This window comes from Pinus tabuliformis, chromosome Q (assembly GCF_031772625.1).
Source record: "Pinus tabuliformis cultivar Carrire ecotype Pingquan chromosome Q, CPIR1, whole genome shotgun sequence".
NCBI lineage: Eukaryota > Viridiplantae > Streptophyta > Pinopsida > Pinales > Pinaceae > Pinus > Pinus tabuliformis.
Window position 1 is genome coordinate 924,758,702 of NC_142296.1, and position 21,400 is coordinate 924,780,101.

General features: G+C 39.0%; 1 protein-coding gene across 1 annotated transcript in view; it reads right to left on the reverse strand.

The window, feature by feature from the left end:
- Nucleotides 1-514: 514 nt before the first annotated feature.
- Nucleotides 515-21,400, reverse strand: part of LOC149222485 (putative protein phosphatase 2C 27) — a 75,440-nt gene continuing 54,554 nt past the window's right edge. The window contains exons 2-3 of the mRNA XM_089383116.1: nucleotides 1,478-1,689; nucleotides 515-1,377 (exon numbers count right to left, since the gene is read on the reverse strand). Coding sequence (XP_089239242.1) covers nucleotides 807-1,377; nucleotides 1,478-1,689 — 783 coding nt within the window. The 3' untranslated portion in view covers nucleotides 515-806. The remainder of the gene's footprint in view (nucleotides 1,378-1,477; nucleotides 1,690-21,400) is intronic.

The window sequence follows — 21,400 nt, forward strand, 5'->3', positions numbered from 1 at the left end:
ATTGCACAAATTATGGTGTTGACTCAAGTTTCTGAGTGATAAAATTCAAGATATTAATAAAAATTAAGGAGAATACATCCTCACAGATTTTAAGTTTTCAGCTTCTCAGAACCCCACTGTCTATAATGTGCTAACTCTGACAGAAGTCTACAACTTCAAAACTAGTAATTACAAGTCAGAGCAAAAAAAGGTATCTAGAAGGAATTACAGAATTTATGTCGTCTTCGAAACCTTAAAAGTTAAAAGTGATGTCTGGTGTTTCTCCACAATCCAAATATATAAATAGAAACAAAGTCCCTCATCTAAGAAGCACCCTATCAGTATACACTAGAACATTTACTATTCTCAGAGAATTGCATGTTTTTAACATATCTCTACCCTGCAGAACCATGATAATTAGTGACATTACCATAGTCAAATAACCACAATGCAAGACAAACAACCATAAAATATCTGGAAATATTCATCTATTGCGGAAGCTGACAATGTAAGTCCATAAGATTTTAGAAACCCATAACCAATATTAACAGCAAACATTTATAAAAACACTACAAACAGGGCCAATCAACCTGCAAAACCTACCTGACAAAATTATTGTTAATCATGACTGTTAAAACTTTTGAGCTCCTCGGCCACCTGTGCCCAATATTAGAAACAAAATAATGATGTTACAACCCAAACTTGCCGCATATGGTACAGTTGAAAACCTCACTAACCAACTTAATAGCAGCCAATAAATTATGTTTAATATCAACACCACAAGAACAGGATAAACATTGCCCCAGTACCACCTAAACCTAATAATGTCATTCATGCAAGCTATCCAAAAAGCCTTGCAAGCTGCGGAAGCCTTCTGCAGAAATACTTCTTCGTACACGTGGTCTATTGACAACAAGACTGGGGGGAGGCTCAGAATGGAAGCAAACCATGACTGCAGTAAGATTGTCCATAATTTTACGTTTTATAGCTTCATCAACAAGTTCCTTGCAGCAAGTTTCTAGATCATTGTGTTCTTGTAGCTTCCGCCTGGCAAAGTCAACTGCATTTTGGCTTGTAAAAGCTTCCCAGATACCATCACATCCAATGATAAGAAATTCATCATCTTTTGACAATTTTGCCTTCTTTATCTCAGGTTCTGCACTCAAAGGCCCACCACCAGCACCAAGATTTTTCATACCTTCAATATGCCAATCACCCAAAGCCCTTGTGACATTCAGGCGACCATTCAAATAATCGCCAACCACATATCCTCCTGACCCTTCAATACGTTCTCTCTCTCTTGTGCAACGAGGCTTATGATCCCTTGACATTTCGACAGCCTTTCCACGTCTAGACAACACAGCTCGACAGTCTCCAGCATTTGCAACCAATAGAATTCTGTTCCAGACAAAAATCTCAGTGAAAGCACAACTGATTGAACAAACAAAAAACAAAAGCCACAACATAAATAGACAACTAAAATAATATTAAAACAGACCTCCCAGAAACCACAGCAGTTAGGGCAGTTGTACCCGATGAGAGACCAGTGTGAAGTAAACAAGCCTTAGCAAATGCTGTATCTGTCTCTGTAAATGATTTCATAACTGCTTTCTCTAGTTCTAAAGGAAAATCAGGATTCTCGACAATGAGTCTGGGTAGATTGTCACGAACAAAATGGGCTGCAGCTTTTCCTTCATGTCCATCAAACACCTGAAATAACCCAATTCACATGTAAATAAATATTAATATATCATCCCGTTGGTTGTTTTTTGTCAGACATTGGCAAATGAATCATGAAACAAGAAATAAAACACAGATATATCACCGAGGAATAACTGCAAGCTCAGATGCAGCAGAGTCAAATTCAACTTTGTATTGCTAAAATCCATGTGGGGAAAGAGATGAATGACTCCTACATTTGAGTATTACCTACTGATTCATGGTATTTTTGTGCCCACTTACTATTGATTTGCTACTCCTAAATTACATAACACTTGAAACAAGAATTCACCAACATCTTAACAAACATCAAAAGGCTAATACAAACTAATTGAATCATTTTGAACCAAAAAAGAATGCCAATCCAATTTTCAAATTTGATAAATCATAAATTTAGAAGGCATGATATGAATTTAGTAGCTTCAGTCTCCACTGCCCGAGTCTACCCCAAGTTTGACAACAAGCCCCATCAAGTTGGTAAAAGTGATATATCAAGTCAGTGCACCTTGAAGCATACTCGTCACATAGTTTGAGTTCAATCTTGAACCGGAAAGGTGCTGTAGGGAATAATAAATAAATCATTTAACACAGTGGGCTAACTCAAGTGGTCAAAGTATTTTAAGCTTCATGCAAGAGGTCTTGGGGTTGATCTCCCAAACTGCTTTCCACTGTTGCATGTGTCACTCGATGTTCTGATAGGCCAGGGATGAACAATTCTACACATTATAACTTTTAATAAACAGCCAAATATATCTACATAGAGATGGCCTTTGGTTTCATCTTTCCACAGGTTGGATGGCTGTTTCTATTCACCTATGACTCTACATTTTCTCCTAGATTAAATATTACAATACTATAATCCCAAGCATTAGTTATTTGACATTCCCCCCCCCCCTGCATCTCGTTTAAACTTCTCAAACTTTTCCCTTCCAAGTGCTTTGGTGAAGATGTCTACAGTTTGCTCACTTGTGGAACAATGTATTAGTTGAATGGTCTTGGCCTCAACATGATATTGAATCAAATGGTACTTTCAGTTGATGTGGTTGGTTCGATCAATATACGATTCTTGGCCAACTTAACTGCAAAAATGTTGTCAATCAAAAGTGGAGTAGCATTTACTTGTTTCTCCTGCAAATCATCTAGTATCTTCCCAAGTCACACAATCTCCTTTGTTGCCTCTGCAACAGCTACATAATCTACCTTTGCAGTGGAATCTGTGGGAACAGAGTATTTGCATATCACTGATCCAAGACTTATGAGGTATCTTGAAGTAGACACTCCATTCTCCTTATGCCCATCAAATTCTGAATCTGTATGTCCAACTATCTAAAGTCCTCAACCTTAGAGTATTTGAGCCCAAAGTCTTGAATTCCCTTGAAGTACCTCAAAACTCTCTTGGCAGCACACCAATGTCCTTCAAAAAGCTTTTCCATGAACCTAGAAAGGATCCCAACTACAAATGAAATAACTGGTCTGGTAGTTGTCAGGTAAATAAGACTTGCCACAAGTTGTCCATATTTAATTGCATCCTCAGATCCATTTACTTCTTTTGATGTAAGCTTCAGATTTTGCTCCATTGGAGTAGAGAGGATTACAATCAGCGATGCCAAATTTGTGCAACAATTATCTAATGTACTTCTTTTGGGAGATGAATACATGCTTTGGCTTTTGAGTTGCTTCAATGCCCAAGTAGTAGTGAAGATGTCCCATGTTTATCATCTCAAAACCCTTCTTCAATTCTTTCTTATGGATGCAATATATGCTTCATTGTTCCTGTTATCAAACGAACATCTAAATACACCACGAGATATAAAACAATTTGCCAATTTTTGTCGACAAATAAAGTTGCATCATCAATATTAAGATGCTTGTTAAGTTTAGGTATGTTCTATGCTTAGAGCAATTTATTTCAATTTTCACAGTTAGCTCAATATCTTTAGCAATCACATCAGCATTAAAGTAAACTGCAGATAGAACATAAACATAAATCGCAGAAAACAAGCCAAGACAAGAAGACACAAGATGTGGCGCTAGCCAGGGACAAATCCCAATGTGGGGAAACCCTTGATCAATTCTTCTTATATGTTCTTCAATAGTTCAGCAGAGAGAGAGAGAGAGATAGATAGTACATTTACAACAAAAGTCAATACTTTGACTAATATATTATCTCTACATGAGATCAGTTGAAGACATGCTGCTTCAACTGATTCTCCAAGGTGACTCATTCACCTATCATGTGCTGCATCTCGTCCATATGCTGCACCTCACCATGCTGCACCATGCTGCACCCATCATCACAATACTGGACCTCATGCTGCTGCTGTCCCAGTGTTTACCTAGTGCCACGGCTGCACCATGCTATGCCCATGTGCTTGCTGCACCATTGCTGCTTTGTGTCCTAGCTGCATCAAGTACTATACTGCTGTCCCATACAGCACTCTACTTGCAGCTGTCCATGCTTTACCATGCTGCTGCTGTCCATGATTCTTCATGCTTGCAGCTGTCCCATGTTGCATCATGTTTTACCATGCATGCTATAATACCTCATCATTGCCATGTTGTCCCATTGCAGCACCTATGTCTAGCAATACTGATCATATGTATTGCTGCCCATTGCTGTTATGACTGTGTTCAGGTTAGGGCTACCACACAGTTAGGAGATAAGTCCTTTTAGGACTGCAGTTTATCTTGAAGAGCTTTCCCTCATGCCACACTGCCCTTTGAAGGTGTTGTCCACCCTTGACAGTCCTTGACACAACCTCAGCTGTGTGCTCTGGCTTGCAGCCTAGCACAACAGCTAGCTGTAGCACTCCGCCTTCCCAAATGATACCCAAACAGCAGCGTTTCTTTCCTCATGAACTCGGGCAAGCTGACAACATTTACCTGCACTCAAACACATACATATACAGCCCTGAATCTCTCCTCCTTGTGACTGCGGCTTCCCTGTCTTGCTGCTGTCCATGCCCACGTTGCTTCATGCTATGATAAGGTCCCTTCTGCTGGGGATGAAGTCCTTCTTATGCTGCAGCTAAGGCCTTCACTCAGGGACAGCAGTTTAGGGCTTCCTCTTGACAGCAGTTTAGGGCTTCCTCTTGACAGTAGTTTAGGGCTCCCATTAGCTACGGATAAGGGCCTTCCCTTTGCTGCGGTTAGAGTTCCCTTGCTGCCGGATTAGGGCTCCCTTTTCTGTGGATTAGAGCTCCCTTTGTTGTGGATAAGAGTCTTCCCTTTGCTGCGGATTAGGGCTCCCTTACTGTGCATTAGAACTCCTATTGACTGCAGCTAGGGCTTCTTAGATCTGTGGCCAGATCTCCTCCAAGACTGTGGCTAGGGCTCTCCTAGATGACTGCGTCTAGGGCTCTTTTAGATGACCCTCTCCACTGTGTCTTCCTTGAGAGAAGACAAACCCAAAACAAGTGGAGAGAGGGAGATCATGAGAGTTGTGTTCTCAAATGATTCAAGGCACCTTTATTTATACAAAAACGTGGAGCACATGAGGGGTTTATTTGGTTGCTGGCCGACCTTGATGAATTGTCCCATAACACAAATAAATTCATATCTCCATGAATACTTATCGGAATCGGATGATCTTTAGATCAATCCTACACCTCTCGATGAGAGGGATCCAAGAAAAATATCAGCTGCCATTAATAAGATGACTCACATGGAGTTTGGCCCTAGTTGCCAATTTTAACACTCCCTCTCAACTAGGGAGAACCCCATCCGTTGATCTATATGTCTGGCTGTACTATCTCTGCCATCAATGCCCTGCACTGTTCTGCTCTACTCTGCTCAGTTCTGCTCCGCTGAACCATGAAGAAAAAGAATTGATCGAGAATGTCTCATACCATTCTCTACTGACCCAAAGTTAATTTCATCTGAAGAGAGTGTGTCATATCACTCTTACTGACCCGAAGTCAGTTTTATTGATCCCAGATCAATATCACAAGAGAGTGTCTCAAACCACTCATACTGATGCTAGAGCAGTTTCATTGATCTCAGATCAATGGAGATCATCCTAGCATAGGAACTGTGGTAGATACAACGATGCGTCCATCAATAGTACTACTATGGTCCCTAACCCCATTTCCGTGCTCATTGATCAGATGAGAGGCACTTCCCATGAGTCCCAGACTACATGGGTAGGATGCCTCGACAGGAGAGCTAATTATCTTGTCCACAGGAGAACAAATCATCCTATCCATTGGCCACCACAGGAGAACTAATCGTCCTGGCCCAAAGGAGAACTAATCATCTTGGCTCATAGTCACCACAGGAGAACTAATCATCCCAGCCCACAGGGGAACTAATCATCCTATTCCATAGTTGCCACACGAGAACTAATCATCCCGGCCCACAGGAGAACTAATCACCCTGTTCCATAGTCACCACGAGGTATCACAGGGAAAGGTTGAGCCTGTCACCCTGTACATAGTGCACCACCAGGGGAGGGTGAGTCGCCGTGTGGTCGTATGTCGCTCCAGTAAGTACCCCAAGCCCCCCAGAGCTCCAAGAGCTCAGTGCATGCAACATGTAGGACCTTTATATGAAGGTCTCTCAACAACTCCAAGTCATTCGGGAAAATCACAGATTTGACCTTTCCCTGGGGCTTTGACAAAGTGTCTGCGACATATACATCAGTCTTAATGTGATGGAGCCTCCTCACTCATCAACTTACCATATCCCAGATAAGGTAGTATCTGATGTCTATCCGCTGGAGCAATCATCGAATTTGGGATTAATCAATAATTGAATCTCCCCTTGGTTGTCACAAAGAATCACAGTGGTATTCATCATGAAACAGCTCACTGATGAGCTTCCACAACTAGGTAGCTTCACACGAGATCATACTTGTAGCTATGTATTCGGCCTTGACGATGCTTATAGCAACCGACTTCTGCTACCTGCTCATCCATGATATCGAAGCAGAATACAGAGAGAACCAACACTGAAAAGTGCTCTAGCGATCCTCCACACTGCCTGCCCAGTCAACATTTGAATAATCATGCAACTTCATATTTCCGGCAATGTATCTCAATCCATGAGAGATTGTGCCCTGAAGATATCTCAAAAGATTCTTGGCACCAATCTAGTGAGGCTCAACCAAATATGAGCTCATCATGCTAACTGCAAAGCATATATATGGACGGAAGTTCACCAAGAACATCAATGCAAATGAGTTTATGAAACTCAGAGGCATTTCCCAAATCTGGTCCGGTATCACCACCATATAACTGCTAAAAGTTAAGATCCTCGAGGGAGTCACGGGCTTGCAGTTTACCATTCCATATCTGGAATCCAACTCCCTCTTACTTTTGCAAGTGAGAGAGTCTGCACTTGTCAAAAATAGGTTGTCCTCAGAAGGTGTCGGTATGAGAGGCCTATCACAACCTTCGAGCAATGGTTTGGATTGGTTTCACTCCTAGTGAATCTCAGCTTCATCAGACAGTTATGAATCCTCTCATACTATGCCTGGGGTGTTATATTGCAAGCCATAGAGGGCTTTCTTCCACCTATATACATGAGATTCCTAATCATGGATCTCAAACTCCTCAGGTTGTTCCAAACCTATGGACCTACTACATGAGGGGAATGGTCCCCTTGTAATATTTTCCTTCGGTACATCTCAGACATGTACCTCCATGCTCTTCTTGAATTCAGGCATTTGAGTCACCATCTGAATCATATCGGGGTAGGGCCCCATAAGTAGACCTTCGGTGTTATAGATCAGATGTGTCAACTGATATAGTCCCCAATGGACCATCCTACAACTTGATACAAATTGCCAACCCAGAACTCAAAATCATCCTAGAAAGTTTTATTTTTTAAACACGTACATTTCCACCAATGAATGCCACCCTAAAACCTTTGACTTCCATTTCCGAAATGGACCCCAGGTTCTTCTCGCGATCAAGTACATAAAAGAGATTATGTAAGTGAATCGAGTTACCCTCATTCAATTGAGAGGTAACATTCCCTACACCCTTTCTGGGATAGGTGACATCGGCTTCAAGTATAATCCCACGATAGTTTCCATCTCTACCAAATTAGAGAGAGCACCCTTCTATCCGATGGAGTGCCTTGAAGCACTACAATCAATAAGCCAGGTTCCCAAAGAATCTGAAGGAGGGCCAATACAAGATAGCACTTCTTTATCTTATCAGAAACAACATTTGATTCTTCATACCTAGGGTTCCTTGCTTTCTTGACGAGTCAGTTGTTATCTTGATGACCTGCATTGACATTCCTCTAATCATTGAAGATGTCCCTGGAATGATTGTTATCATCATCAAGTGATGTGTCCCTACCATTCAGACACTCCTTCGCATAATGGCCGAACTAATTATCTGCCTTTCCTTCCACCTTGAGATCTAGTCTTCCCAATGAAGTGATCTTTAGGTAGGCCATATTCTGTTGCGCCATTCTAATAATATTCTCTGCTTCGATTTCACCCTTGGTGAATTTGAAAAGGGATGAGGAACCCATTGATCCTTTTGTCATTTCCTAACTGTCTTCGGTGATTGCTCTTTCACTCTTGCTTGGGCATTGTCTTCACCTCAACTCTGATACCATGTTAAGTTTAGGTATGTTCTATGCTTACAACAATTTATTTCAATTTTCACAGTTAGCTCAATATCTTTAGCAATCACATCAGCATTAAAGTAAACTGCAGATAGAACATAAACATAAATCGCAGAAAACAAGCCAAGACAAGATGACACAAGATGTGGCGCTAGCCAGGGACAAACCCCAATGTGGGGAAACCCTTGATCAATTCTTCTTATATGTTCTTCAATAGTTCAGCAAAGAGAGAGAGATAGTACATTTACAACAAAAGTCAATACTTTGACTAATATATTATCTCTACATGAGATCAGTTGAAGACATGCTGCTTCAACTGATTCTCCAAGGTGACTCATTCACCTATCATGTGTTGCATCTCATCCATATGCTGCACCTCACCGTGTTGCACCATGCTGCACCCATCATCACAATACTAGACCTCATGCTGCTGTTGTCCCAGTGTTTACCTAGTGCCACAGCTACACCATGCTATGCCCATGTGCTTGCTGCACCATTGCTGCTTTGTGTCCTAGCTGCATCAAGTACTATACTGTTGTCCCATACAGCACTCTACTCGCAGTTGTCCATGCTTTACCATGCTGCTGATGTGCATGATTCTTCATGCTTGCAACTGTCCCATGTTGCATCATGTTTTACCATGCATGCTATAATACCTCATCATTGCCATGTTGTCCCATTGCAGCACCTATGTCTAGCAATACTGATCAGTGTTGATAATATCGGTATCGGGAAAATATCGGCGAGGTCCAGAAAATATCTTATCGGCAATATCGGCGAAAATATCGGCAAAATATCGGCAAATATCGGCAAGCATAAAAAATATTTTTTCCAAATTTTTAAATATAGCCGATATTTTGCCGATATTTTCAAAATATCGCGATATTTTGCCGATATTTTCCGATATTTGCCGATATTTTGAAAATATCGCGATATTTTCTCGGCGATATATCGTTTTGCCGAAAATATCGCGATATTTTCGAATATCGCCGATATATCGCCGATATTATCAACAGTGATACTGATCATATGTATTGTTGTCCATTGTTGTTATGATTGTGTTCAGGTTAGGGCTACCACACAGTCAGGAGATAAGTCCTTTTAGGATTGCAGTTTATCTTAAAGAGCTTTCCCTCATGCCACATTGCCCTTTAAAGGTGTTGTCCATCCTTGACAGTCCTTGACACAACCTCAGTTGTGTGCTCTGGCTTGCACCCTAGCACAACAGCTAGCTGTAGCACTCCGCCTTCCCAAATGATACCCAAACAGCAGCGTTTCTTTCCTCATGAACTCGGGCAAGCTAACAACACTTACATGCACTCAAAAACATACATATACAGCCTTGAATCTCTCCTCCTTGTGACTACGGCTTCCCTGTCTTGCTGCTGTCCATGCCCACATTGCTTCATGCTATGATAAGGTCCCTTCTGTTGCGAATGAAGTCCTTCTTATGTTGCGGCTAAGGTCTTGACTCAGGGCTCCTTTTGACAGCACTTTAGGGCTTCCTCTTGACAGTGGTTTAGGGCTCCCATTAGCTACAGATAAGGGCCTTCCCTTTGCTGCAATTAGAGCTCCCTTTGTTTGCCATATTAGGGCTCCCTTTGCTGTGGATTAGAGCTCCCTTTGTTGTGGATTAGAGCCTTCCCTTTGCTGCGGATTAGGGCTCCCTTATGCCAATATTGCAATGAGCAACAACCAAACGAGCAAATTCAGAAGTTTTACCTTTTCCTTCCTTTTGTTCCTACTTTCCTTCGATATTCTCCACGGGATTCTACATGTCTTTTCTTCATGTCCATTATTGCCACAATGAAAAAAGTGAAGATCAGATTTCTCACCTTGCTTGTGCCTACCCCCGTCCCTCTAAAATTCTTCTTTACATGTCCTCTCGTATTGCCTTCTCCTCGAGAAGAATCATGTTATGTTGCACTGGTTGTCGGGATGGGGGATACAGGGGGATGAGTTTCTGGGCAGGCTAGAGCGCACCGCCAAATTTTCAGGGGATGGCAGGTTGGGGATGACAAGCGCAGCAACTAATTTTTATATTTATTAAAAAAATAAAATTTAGTAATTCAGTATAAACATGAATGATAAATTAAAATACAACTATTACTAATTTTGAAATTCAAATTACAAAATAAAATATTAAAGCCTAATACCATCTAATCATCATTACACATCACAAAAACAAATATCACCATCACTGCCCATTGTCAAGAACTTACTAAGTAATATTAGTTTTCTACAGCCTACAATCAATTATTGTCTGCATAATCATTCTATGATGCATGATGAATCATTTCAAAATTTAAATAGCAGCGAAACTTTAAAGACTAAAGTAAATTTTAATAAAATTGTAAACATGAACAAGTCATTAAAATTTAATTCTAAATCCCAAATTAAGAGTCTAGAAATTAAGAACAGTGCGGGATTTGCCATCAGTGTAATGTATATCATAATCATTTAGAATCACTATTATTTACAGAGCACAAAGAGTATTACCATCCATCTATTTACCTCCTAACATTAAGCGTTAAAGATGAGTTAGCCATTGTAATGTTTATTTTAGGAGTAACAAATGTTATGTACAAAAGTCATAATGTCATAAAGCGAAATCAATTATATATAATAAATGATGTTTATGTTAATGTATTCAGGGAATTAGTTGATTGGTTCCTAAAATGAATAATGGAACTTGCTATGGATATAAACAATGGAGCAAATAAGTTCATTTATTTACAGACATAAATATATAATTTATTAATGATTGAATGATGATACAATTGTGGGAGGTCCCTGGTGTAAATAATGCCTCGGGTGCCTCTTGGTGAGATCGTGCCCTTTTGCCTAATTTAAATAATCATTACAGAGATAATTAATTTTTACATAACATTGCCTTCCTCCTAAAAATATGCTTTGTCCTCAAAGCATACGTAACGATGGATGTTGTTGACGAACACTTCAGTCTCCCAAGAAGTTTCTTCTTCTGGTAAGTCCTTCCACTTGATCAGGTATTCTTTGATTACTCGAGATCGCAGCTTCTTTTCCCTAATGGAGATGATTCCTTCTAGTTCTAGAATGACCCTTCCTTCGTCATCTAAAGATGGAAGTGTTGTTTGTGTTGATTGATGTTCGCCAAGTGCCTTTTTAAGGTAGGATACATGGAAAATGTTGTGAACACGACTTTTATCAGGAAGGCTTAAACTGTATGCTACTTGGCTGATCTTTTTGTCGATTTGGTATGGTCCATAAAACCTTGGTGCCAATTTGTTTTTTCCCTTCTGTTTTAAGGATAATTTCTTGTAAGGTTGAAGTTTAACAAATACCCATTCTCCAACTTCAAATTCCCTCTCTCTTCTATTTCGATCAGCTTGCTGCTTCATACGATTTCTTGCATGATTTAGATTTTCTTTAAGAGTTTGGACAACTTTTTGAGTTTCTTCTAACCTAGATCACCGGATTCGCCCTAAAGACCCCTCGAATCGCGAATCTGACACGATTCGGTACGGATTCGTGTCCAATTTTTATGACACATCGTGTCCCTTTATGACACGTCGTGCCCTGGCACGTGTCACAATTTGGCTGAGCGTGTCACGATTTTGAAAAACGAGTCCTGTTTCCAGGACTCTCTAAGCGCCCAGCGCAAGTTAAAAGGGCGTGTTTGTTGCTTGATAGTTTCATTTTGCAAGTGATTGGCAAGCGATTGTGCTGTAGCAGCAAGGAGCAGACTCTCAGACCACCATTGCATTGTCCACAGTCCACCAGGTAAGTTGGTATTGTTCACTGTTTACCTACGTAACCTACCTATTACGCTACACTGCTACAGCAAGGATGTCCCTTTCTATTACATCTGAAACGGACGCCGTAACTTATGTATCAGTATTATACATGTTGGGAGTTCATAATGTGTGCGGTTGTGCCTATTTTATGTGTTAATAACTTAATAATATATCCGTTTCTCATATATTCTCACCCTAAGTTAGCAATAGCATGTGAATATTGTATATGTAGCAGAACAGTGTCATAAAACGGACTGACAGGTAACTCATAAAACGGAGTCATAAAACGGAGTGAGTCAGTGACAAACACGCTTCATTCTTGTGGTACTGTGTGTAATACATTGAAATAAATACAAGAAGAGCACCTACAGCAGTGTGTTTATAAACTGTTTGATGAAATGTGCCACTGTTTGATGAAATGATTATTGACGTGCGTAGTAATACGAGGGGTCCTGAATAATAATGTTTTGCAGTTACATTCATCTCTATCTTGAAAATATACCCCCTCTTCTTTTGAATATTTACATAAATTGATAAACCTCTTTATGTGGCCTTGCTTTTCTCAACTTATTATTCTTCTACCTTGGTCCTTCATTGAACTTCATCTTTGGAATTTCATCTCAAGGAAGAACGTAGTTTATTCAGAGTTTCATAGATGACAGATGTATATCCAATGTCCATCCTTCCATTGACAAAATTACATGGAGTTGGTTGAACTTCATTAGTTGGACTCTTAGGAGATGGAGCTTGCTTGGCTGTTTGATTTAATTTTTAAAGCATAAATTTATGTTTATTGGTACTAGACTTTCAAATTAGTGTTCACTGTTCACTGTTGAAGGTTGGAGAAACCGTGGAACTGGAAGCTATTTCAGTTTCACAGTTCACTAGAGGATGACTTAAATGATAAATCTGAAATCCAACCCTCCAGTGGGCAGTGATGTATTCATATTACAACTTACAAGGATACCCACCAATGACCATGGATATCTCTTCTATCAAGGTCATGTTGAAAGTTGGCTTGAAAGTTGAAACTTTAAATGCAACATAGAGGATTTATTAACCCTTCAGTCTTCACTCTTCAGATTATTTTTAAATTTTAATGGAAACGTAGCAATGAGATGTGTGAGGCCAACCCTCTGTTAGGTGAACAGTGGAATCTATTTAATAATTTAATTATAATTTATGAAATTATGTGCATTGTAACCTTGAATTTATGTGTATTGTCTCTGTTCTAAGACTGGCATTTCACTGTTTCAGCAGTTTGTGTAAGAAATATGATAATATCTAATTTTTAATATATATATATATATATATATATTTAAAAAAAAAAAAAAAAATATATATATATATATATATATATTTTTAAATATATATTTTAAATATATATATATATTAAATATATATATATATAAAATAATATATAACGTGTCCTGTTCCGGGGGGTCAGCGTGTCTGAATCCGACACTACGAATCTCGAATCCTACGTGTCCCGAATCCCCGTGTCAGGTGACTTAGCTTCTAACTGGTTTTTAACAACTGGAAGTTTTGTCTCGATGACAGCAAGTTCCTTCCATTTCAAAGGTTCGTAACCATATAGAGCTTGAAATGGAGTCATTTTCGCTGACGTGTGGTAAGTAGAATTGTACCACCATTCAGTGAGATGTAACCATTGAACCCACTTATTTTGTTTCACTGTGGCATAACAATGTGGCTAGGCTTCTAAACATTTATTGACAACCTCTGTTTGGCCATCTGTTTGAGGATGGTACGTTGAACTCATGTTGAGGTAGGTTCCTATATGATTGAAAAATCCCTTCCAAAAATTACCCTTAAATTTGGCATCTCTATCACTCACAACAACCTTGGGAAATCCATGTAATTTGTAAACATTTTTGCAAAATAGCTCAGCGATTTGTTTTGCCGAGTTTGATTTCCTCATTCCAATAAAGTGAGCATATTTGGTGAGTCTGTCGACAACTACCAGAATTTTATCCTTACCCTCAAACACAGGTAAAACTTCGATAAAATCCATTGATATTTCTTCCCGTTTCTAATTCAGGATATTTAAAGGATGAAGTAGTCTAGGTGTCATAATATTTTCATTTATTCCTCTGGCATTTATCGCATTCTGCTACATATTTCTGAATATCGTTACTCATTCCCTTCCAAAAGAATGATTGGCACGCATTATAGTAGGTTTTAGAGAACCCTAGATGTCTGGCTGACAGTGAATCATGTGAATCCTTGAGAATCTTGGCTTTAAACTTGGAATTTGAATTCAGATAAATTCTTCCTTTGTACCATAGAATATCATTCTTCCATTCAAATTTTGAATTTTGAGGAAGGTTATTGATTATGGCACTTGTTTCGGGACTTTTTGCATATTCACTTCGAATCTCATTAAGCCACTTTGAAACAACAACCAAAACTGCAAGTAATGATGGTTCTTCGTCTTTCCTAGACAAAGCATCTACCACTACATTGTCCTTTCCCCTTTTATGTAATATCTCCATGTCAAAAGCAACAACTTTTTCAATCCACTTTTGTTGTTCTTCGAAAAGTGTTTTTTGTTGGAGGAGGCACTGGAGACTGTTATGGTCTATTCGTATGGAGAACTTCCCAAAAGATATTACCTTCACTTGGCTAGTGCGTGCATAATAGTGAGCATTTCTTTGTATGTACATTTAAGACGTCTCGCTTATTGAGTTTCCTACTTTCAAAAGCTATTGGATGACCATATTGCATTAATACTGCTCCTATACCAAAACCTGAGGCATCACACTCAATTACAAATGGCTTTGAGAAGTCTAGAGTTGCCAATACAGGGGCTTTAGACATGACTTCCTTCAAGTCTTCAAAACTCTTTTTTGCTTCATCATTCCATCGAAATGAGTTCTTTAGAAAGTTTGTTAGGGGTGCGGTTATATGGGCATAGTTTTTAATAAATCTTCGAAAATACCCGGTCAATCCTAGGAATCCTCTTAGCTTGGAGATATTAATTGGTTTGGACCATTCCTTTATAGCCTTGATCTTATTAGGATCTACTTTTACTCCTTCCTTGGATATTATATGTCTGAGATACTCTACTTCTTCTTTGCCAAAAGTGCATTTGGACTTCTTGGCATAGAACTGATGCTCTTCTAATGTAGTAAGAACTTGCTCCAAATGTTGTAGGTGCTCCTTCCATGTTTTACTATAAATTAAAATGTCATCAAAGAACACTAACACAAACTTCCTTAGATATGGATGGAATAGCTCATTCATCGTAGCTTGGAATGTGGCTGGTGCATTGGTTAACCCAAAAGGCATTACTTTAAAAGTTTAAACTCATAATGACCTTCATGTGTTCGGAGCACAATTTTTGATGTCTTCCAACCTTATCTGATTTAGTAATACCCTAACCTTAAGTCCAATTTTGAGAAGTATTTAGCTCCATGTAGTTCATCCAACATTTCATCGATAAAAGGAATTGGAAACTTGTTTTTAATTGTTATTTTGTTTAGTCCTTGATAATCGACGCATAATCTGAATGATCCATCTTTCTTCCGAACTAATACAACTGGAGCAACATATGGACCTTTACTTTTTATGATTATGCCACACTTTAAAAGATCTTGGACTAATCTCTCAATTTCATTTTTTTGATGATGTGGATATCGATACGGTTTGATGTTGATGGGATTTGATCCTGCTTTGACTTCTATTGTATGCTCGATTTCTCTTTTAGGAGGCATCTTCATTGGAAGGTCTTGGAATACTTTTTCGTGCTTTTGAATTAGCTCTTGGACTTCTGGTGCTTCTTCACTGACCAAATTTGAAGTTATCATTTCTAATTGATAACATTGTACTACATAAGCTGGTGCACCTTTCCAAATCATCTTCATCATCTAGGATGATGATACAATTTGATTCTCAAGTGGTTGGAATCCATATAACTTGTACTTTTGCCCTTCCCATTTAAACTTTATAAATTGCTTTTGATGGTTTGCAGAGTAAGTGCCTAGGGTTTGTAGCCATTGGATACCTAAGACCACATCCACTCCTCCTAATGGTACAGTGTAGAACGGAGATTCTAGATTATAGTCTTGAATTTGCAATTTGACTTTATGGCATTTCGCTACCTTTTCAATTGTGTTATCGTCAGCTACCATAACCTTCATGTTGGGCATGGGAAATGTGAAATTGTTGAGTCTTTCCGCCATGGTTGAGTCCAAAAAATTGCGGGTGTTGCCGGTATCGATCAGAACCATTACATTGTTCTTCTTGATATGTCCTTTTAATTTTAATGTTTGGGGCTGTGATATACCTATCATGGTCGATAATGATACCTGCAGAATACTCTCATCATCTAGTTCTGGAGAAAATTGTGGTGAATCTTCAATTTCTTCTACATTTGATTCTTCATTGTCTGAATCATTGGTTTCTTCACATGTATACAGGTTCTTGGTTTCTTTCCCTTTAGCACATTTGTGTCTCGGGTCCCATTTTTCGCCACAACGTTTGCATTTACCTTCTTTCATTCTTTGCATTTCCAAATTAGTTTTGTCTCCTTCACGAAGATGTGGTGGAACATATTTTGTATTATCCATGTTCGCAGCCTGGGGAAATCTTCGTCTCGAATATACTCTTTCAACCTTTGGCCACTGCATCTTTTCATGTTTCTTTTCAGCAGCTTTCGCTTTTTGTCTTGCTTCTTCTATCGAAGTAATGTCATGAAGCTCGAGTTTTCCCTGTAGATGGGATTTAAGTCCTATGATAAATGACTAAATGAGACGAGTTTAAGATATTCCAGGAACTCGTGTGGCTAAGGTTTCCCATTCCCGCGTGTATTCATCCACATCCCCCTTTTGTTGCAATTTGGTGAGTGTTGGAAGAACTCTTCCTCCTTGACACCTTGGAGCCTATTAAAGAATGCATTTTTGAATTTTTTCCAACTAATGGCAAGTGTCATCTTCTTCCACCACATATACCAGTCATATGCTTCGCCTCTCATTTGCATGGATGCATGCCTGATCTTTTCATCATCATTATCAATACCGTAAATCTCGAAATATTCTTTTGCTTTATTGAACCAAGCAACGCTGCATTTTTCGTTACCATCAAATTTGGAGTGCTCAAGTTTTGCTCTTCGTTGATATGTAGTTATCCGCAGAGCGAAGAAGGGATATTGATTTCAGAGCAGCATATTTGTGTATGGATTCCATAGTTGCCTATTTTGAAAATTTGTGTTACTATTTTCTTGATTAAGCACGGAAGATGCCTTTGGAGATTCAGGGTTCGGATGTGAGTCTGACACGTTTGATGTATCTATAGAGTCTGGATGCTGAGTAGCTTCATTATTCGAGAGTATTTGATCAGGTGTAACCTTCAACTTGTCACAAATATAGGTCAACAATACCATTGCTTGATCCACCTTACCTGAAAGGTCTGCCTGATCCTTTTTAAATTCATTATGGTTCTGCTCGAGCTAACTCTCTATTCTCTTTGTTGTATCCTACAGTGCCTCGATTTTTTCGCCCTGTCCGGTCACCTTAGTCTCAAGGTCTAACAATATTTTATTTCATCGACATTGATGAAGACATTGAGCGTGTATGAGGTGGAGTATATTTATCCAGCTTAACTTGACTGAGGACTCTAATAATATTTTATATTTTTTAATTAATTAACTTAACTTATATTAATTATAAATTAATTAAATTAAATTAAATTAATTAAATTAAATAACTTATATTAATTATATAACTTATGATATATAAATTATATAGTCATACAAGTTAAGGATGCTTGACCGTGGCCTCGAAAAGGTGGCGGTTGTCTTATTCGACCTCCGCTGACAAACACCCTCGTTGACAGAGCACAGATAGGTGGCAGACAGCATTGGGGAAGGGGGGCGAACGAAGGGGTGACGGACAAACAAAACATTTGGTTTTGCGGCACGATGATGCAGGGATGGACGGGACAGCATCGGGGGGAGGGTCGAGTGAGGAAACGCAACAGAAGGCACAGGTGGAATGGGCGAATTTGGAAATTTGACAGGGTCAACAAGTGGTAAGGCAACAACATAGAGGGAGCAGTGGGTGTGGACCAGCGATGGTGAGTGTGTGAGGGAAGTGTGGAATGGATGGTGAAACCAGCACAGGGAGGTAGATTTGATTGCTCTGATACCAGATGGAGCAAATAAGCTCATTTATTTACAGACAATAATATATATTTTATTAATAATTGAATGATGATACGATTGTGGAAGGCCCCTGACTTAAATACTGCCTCGAGTGCCTCTTGGTGAATAGATGATCATCATGCCCCTTTTGCCTAATTTAACTAATCATTACAGAGGTAATTAAGTTTTACATAACAAACAACAACGCTAGTAATTTAGTAGCACATTGATATAGCCCTTTTTGCCTAATTTAACTAATCATTACAGAGGTAATTAAGTTTTACATAACAAACAACAACGCTAGTAATTTAGTAGCACATTGATATATCATCTTATCTCTCATCTAGTCTCTCCTGCTTGTCTATTGCATATATTTAACATTGTATTAAAGTCATCATGATTGTGGCATAGAGAAATTTCAAAGATTCATGCCAAGAAAAGGTTTGTCACAAACATGGAGAAAGAGACAAGTTCAAATTGAAGGCAAATTAATTCATAGAATACAGTGAATGTAAACTGCAAACATTTATAAGTCGTTAAAATTTATTATAAATCCCAAATTAAGAGTCTCGGACTTCGCCTTGTCGCTTTGAGTTCTCTCAGCTCTGTTTACCTTTGCCACTGTGAATGGAGTTCTTTGTTCAACGCTTACCTTCGCCCGTTGTCTCAGACTTCGCTCGACTCTTACCTGCAACCCTTGCAAACTGTGTTTACCTGCAACCTTTGCTCGAGTTCAGTGTTTACCTGCAACCTTCGCAACCTGTGTTTACCTTCGTTGTCGTGTCTTTGTAACAGTGTTTACCTTCACTGTCGCCATGTAGTGTAGTGTGTAGTATGCGATAGGTTTAGTTTAGTGTGTATGTGATAGGTTTAGTTGAGTTGATAGGTTAAGGTTGCAATAAGGTTTAGGTTTCAAAATTTGTTTTTTAATTTTTTGACTTTAAAGTTTAGAACTTGGGTTTTCAAATTTATATTTTTAAATTTAAAATTTTCTAAAGTTTAATGTGCATGATATTGGGGGGCATCCTAAAGTCCCCTGAAAAGTCCCCGATTTTTCGGGGGACGGCCTAGAAGTCCCCAAGTCCCCCAATTGAGTCCCCAGCCAATTGGGGAAGTTTTTGACGAGTTCCAAAGTACTTGGATCGTCAGGACGAAGGAAACACCATGAATTTTGGTGGGAACAGGTCCCCATGCAACATAACAATCATGTGATTGATTCTTACCAAAAGCATTCTCACAAATCTATAATTTTCTCAACCTAAGATTCAATTGAGGAACTCCAATTGTCCACTACCTTGAAGTGATTCCAAATAGTGAGAATATGTGGGGTAGAGGACCTTAAAGGTGGTCATGAGAGCAATGTCTACCTCCACACTAGTAGTATCAACATTGCGTATGATGGCTTTAATTTCAGAAGTTAAAACCATGCAATCATTATCCTTCACTTTTGGGTTGAGAAACACTCATCAACAATTGAATTATCTCCAATTATGAATGTAAATCATACAAATCTTTCAAATTCTTCAAAGCACTCCAAGAATAATTGATAGATCCAATATGACAAATCGCCACTTCACTTACAGAAGTAGCAATCAAAGTATAAGTTTTATTGTCTTTATTCATCATATGGAAAGCTCTTTATCTGCTATCAATTCAGTAGATTTCGTATCTCCATCACAAATGTCACCCCAAAGATCATTGAAGATTAGGGTATGCTCGATCTTCCTTGACCATTATGGATGGTTCTCTTTTCTACTAAGCACCACACCAACAATGGAAACAAGAGAATGCATTTTCACCACCAATTGCTCCTTGTTATCCAACTTATTTTCCCATGATCTTTGAGTGTTGGAGATCTTCTATGCTAAGATTAAATTATACTTTGAAAATGGAACAAACATTGAGAATGTGATAAGCCCTTATAATAGACAACGCAATAAAGTGCGAATGATAAGTTTCAATAGGGAATTTAGAAAAAAAACTCAGTTGTATGCATATGATATGTTGGTCACCATGTAGGTTTGAATTCTGTTGGGTTGAAATATTAGCCAAAATGATGAAATACTGAATGGATAAATATCATCTTTCTTCTCCTCTTTGATCAATATATAATATACATATACAAATTCAGATGATTTGGTCTCTTTGCATCTATATTCTAGTTGGGAATAAAGAAACAAAAATCAAGAGCCGAATCATTTATTTGTGCATCGTGGACTAACTTGGTGATTGATGAAAATGAGAATTTTGGGGGTTCACCAAAATCCCATTTCCTTTAAAAATTGACCCTGAGGCCTGTGGGTTATGGCCCACAAAGCCTATCAAAAGCATTCATAAGGCTTTAAGCCTTCAAACCGTGGACTTATACTTCATCGGAGCTATTACACTATTGGGTCCTTTTCACCATCGGAGACTTTAAACTATCGGCAGAATTCATATAGTGTTTTTGAATTAAAAAATCTCGTGCAACACATATAAGGGAATAACACGGGAACAAAGGAAATCCCGCTCCGAATACATGCACCAGACTTCAAATTCATTGAACCTGCATTTATAAATCTCGTTGGGTCCGTTCTTTATACTTTTCCCGCAGCACTGTTCCAACGCCGACTCCGATTACCGACACTCCAATCGTTGATCGGTCCATTAGCATTGTCGCCGCATCGCTCATCGGCCATTCAACTCTGTCGTCCCTTGACCTCCGTCAAATGCGATCGTCGATCACACCTAGACCATCGATCGGAACTCTTGATCCGACAGTCTAGGATCCATCAAATTATTGTAGTCTCACTGTTCGATGGTTGGACTTCGATAACACCCTAACACCTCCACCGATGCGATGAAGGATCAGGATCGTGGATCATTCAAATCCAACGATTACTGTGTATTCTTGCCTGTTTCCTCCTTAATCAAATCTTCCGCCATTTGAAGGAATCCTATGTTAAACACAGTTCCGCCACAGTCTGCCAAGCATGCATAAATTCCATTACAAAATTATCCTGGTTAAATCAATGGGTCGCCATCACGCCTAATGGTCGATCAACACATCAAAATTGGGATTAAATCCTCGGCACACACATATAAACGCTGGCTTCCAAGCCATTAACACACATACATATATGAAATACATACAGCACACAATCAACACTGAAACACATATATTAGATTAACACAGCACAGTTAC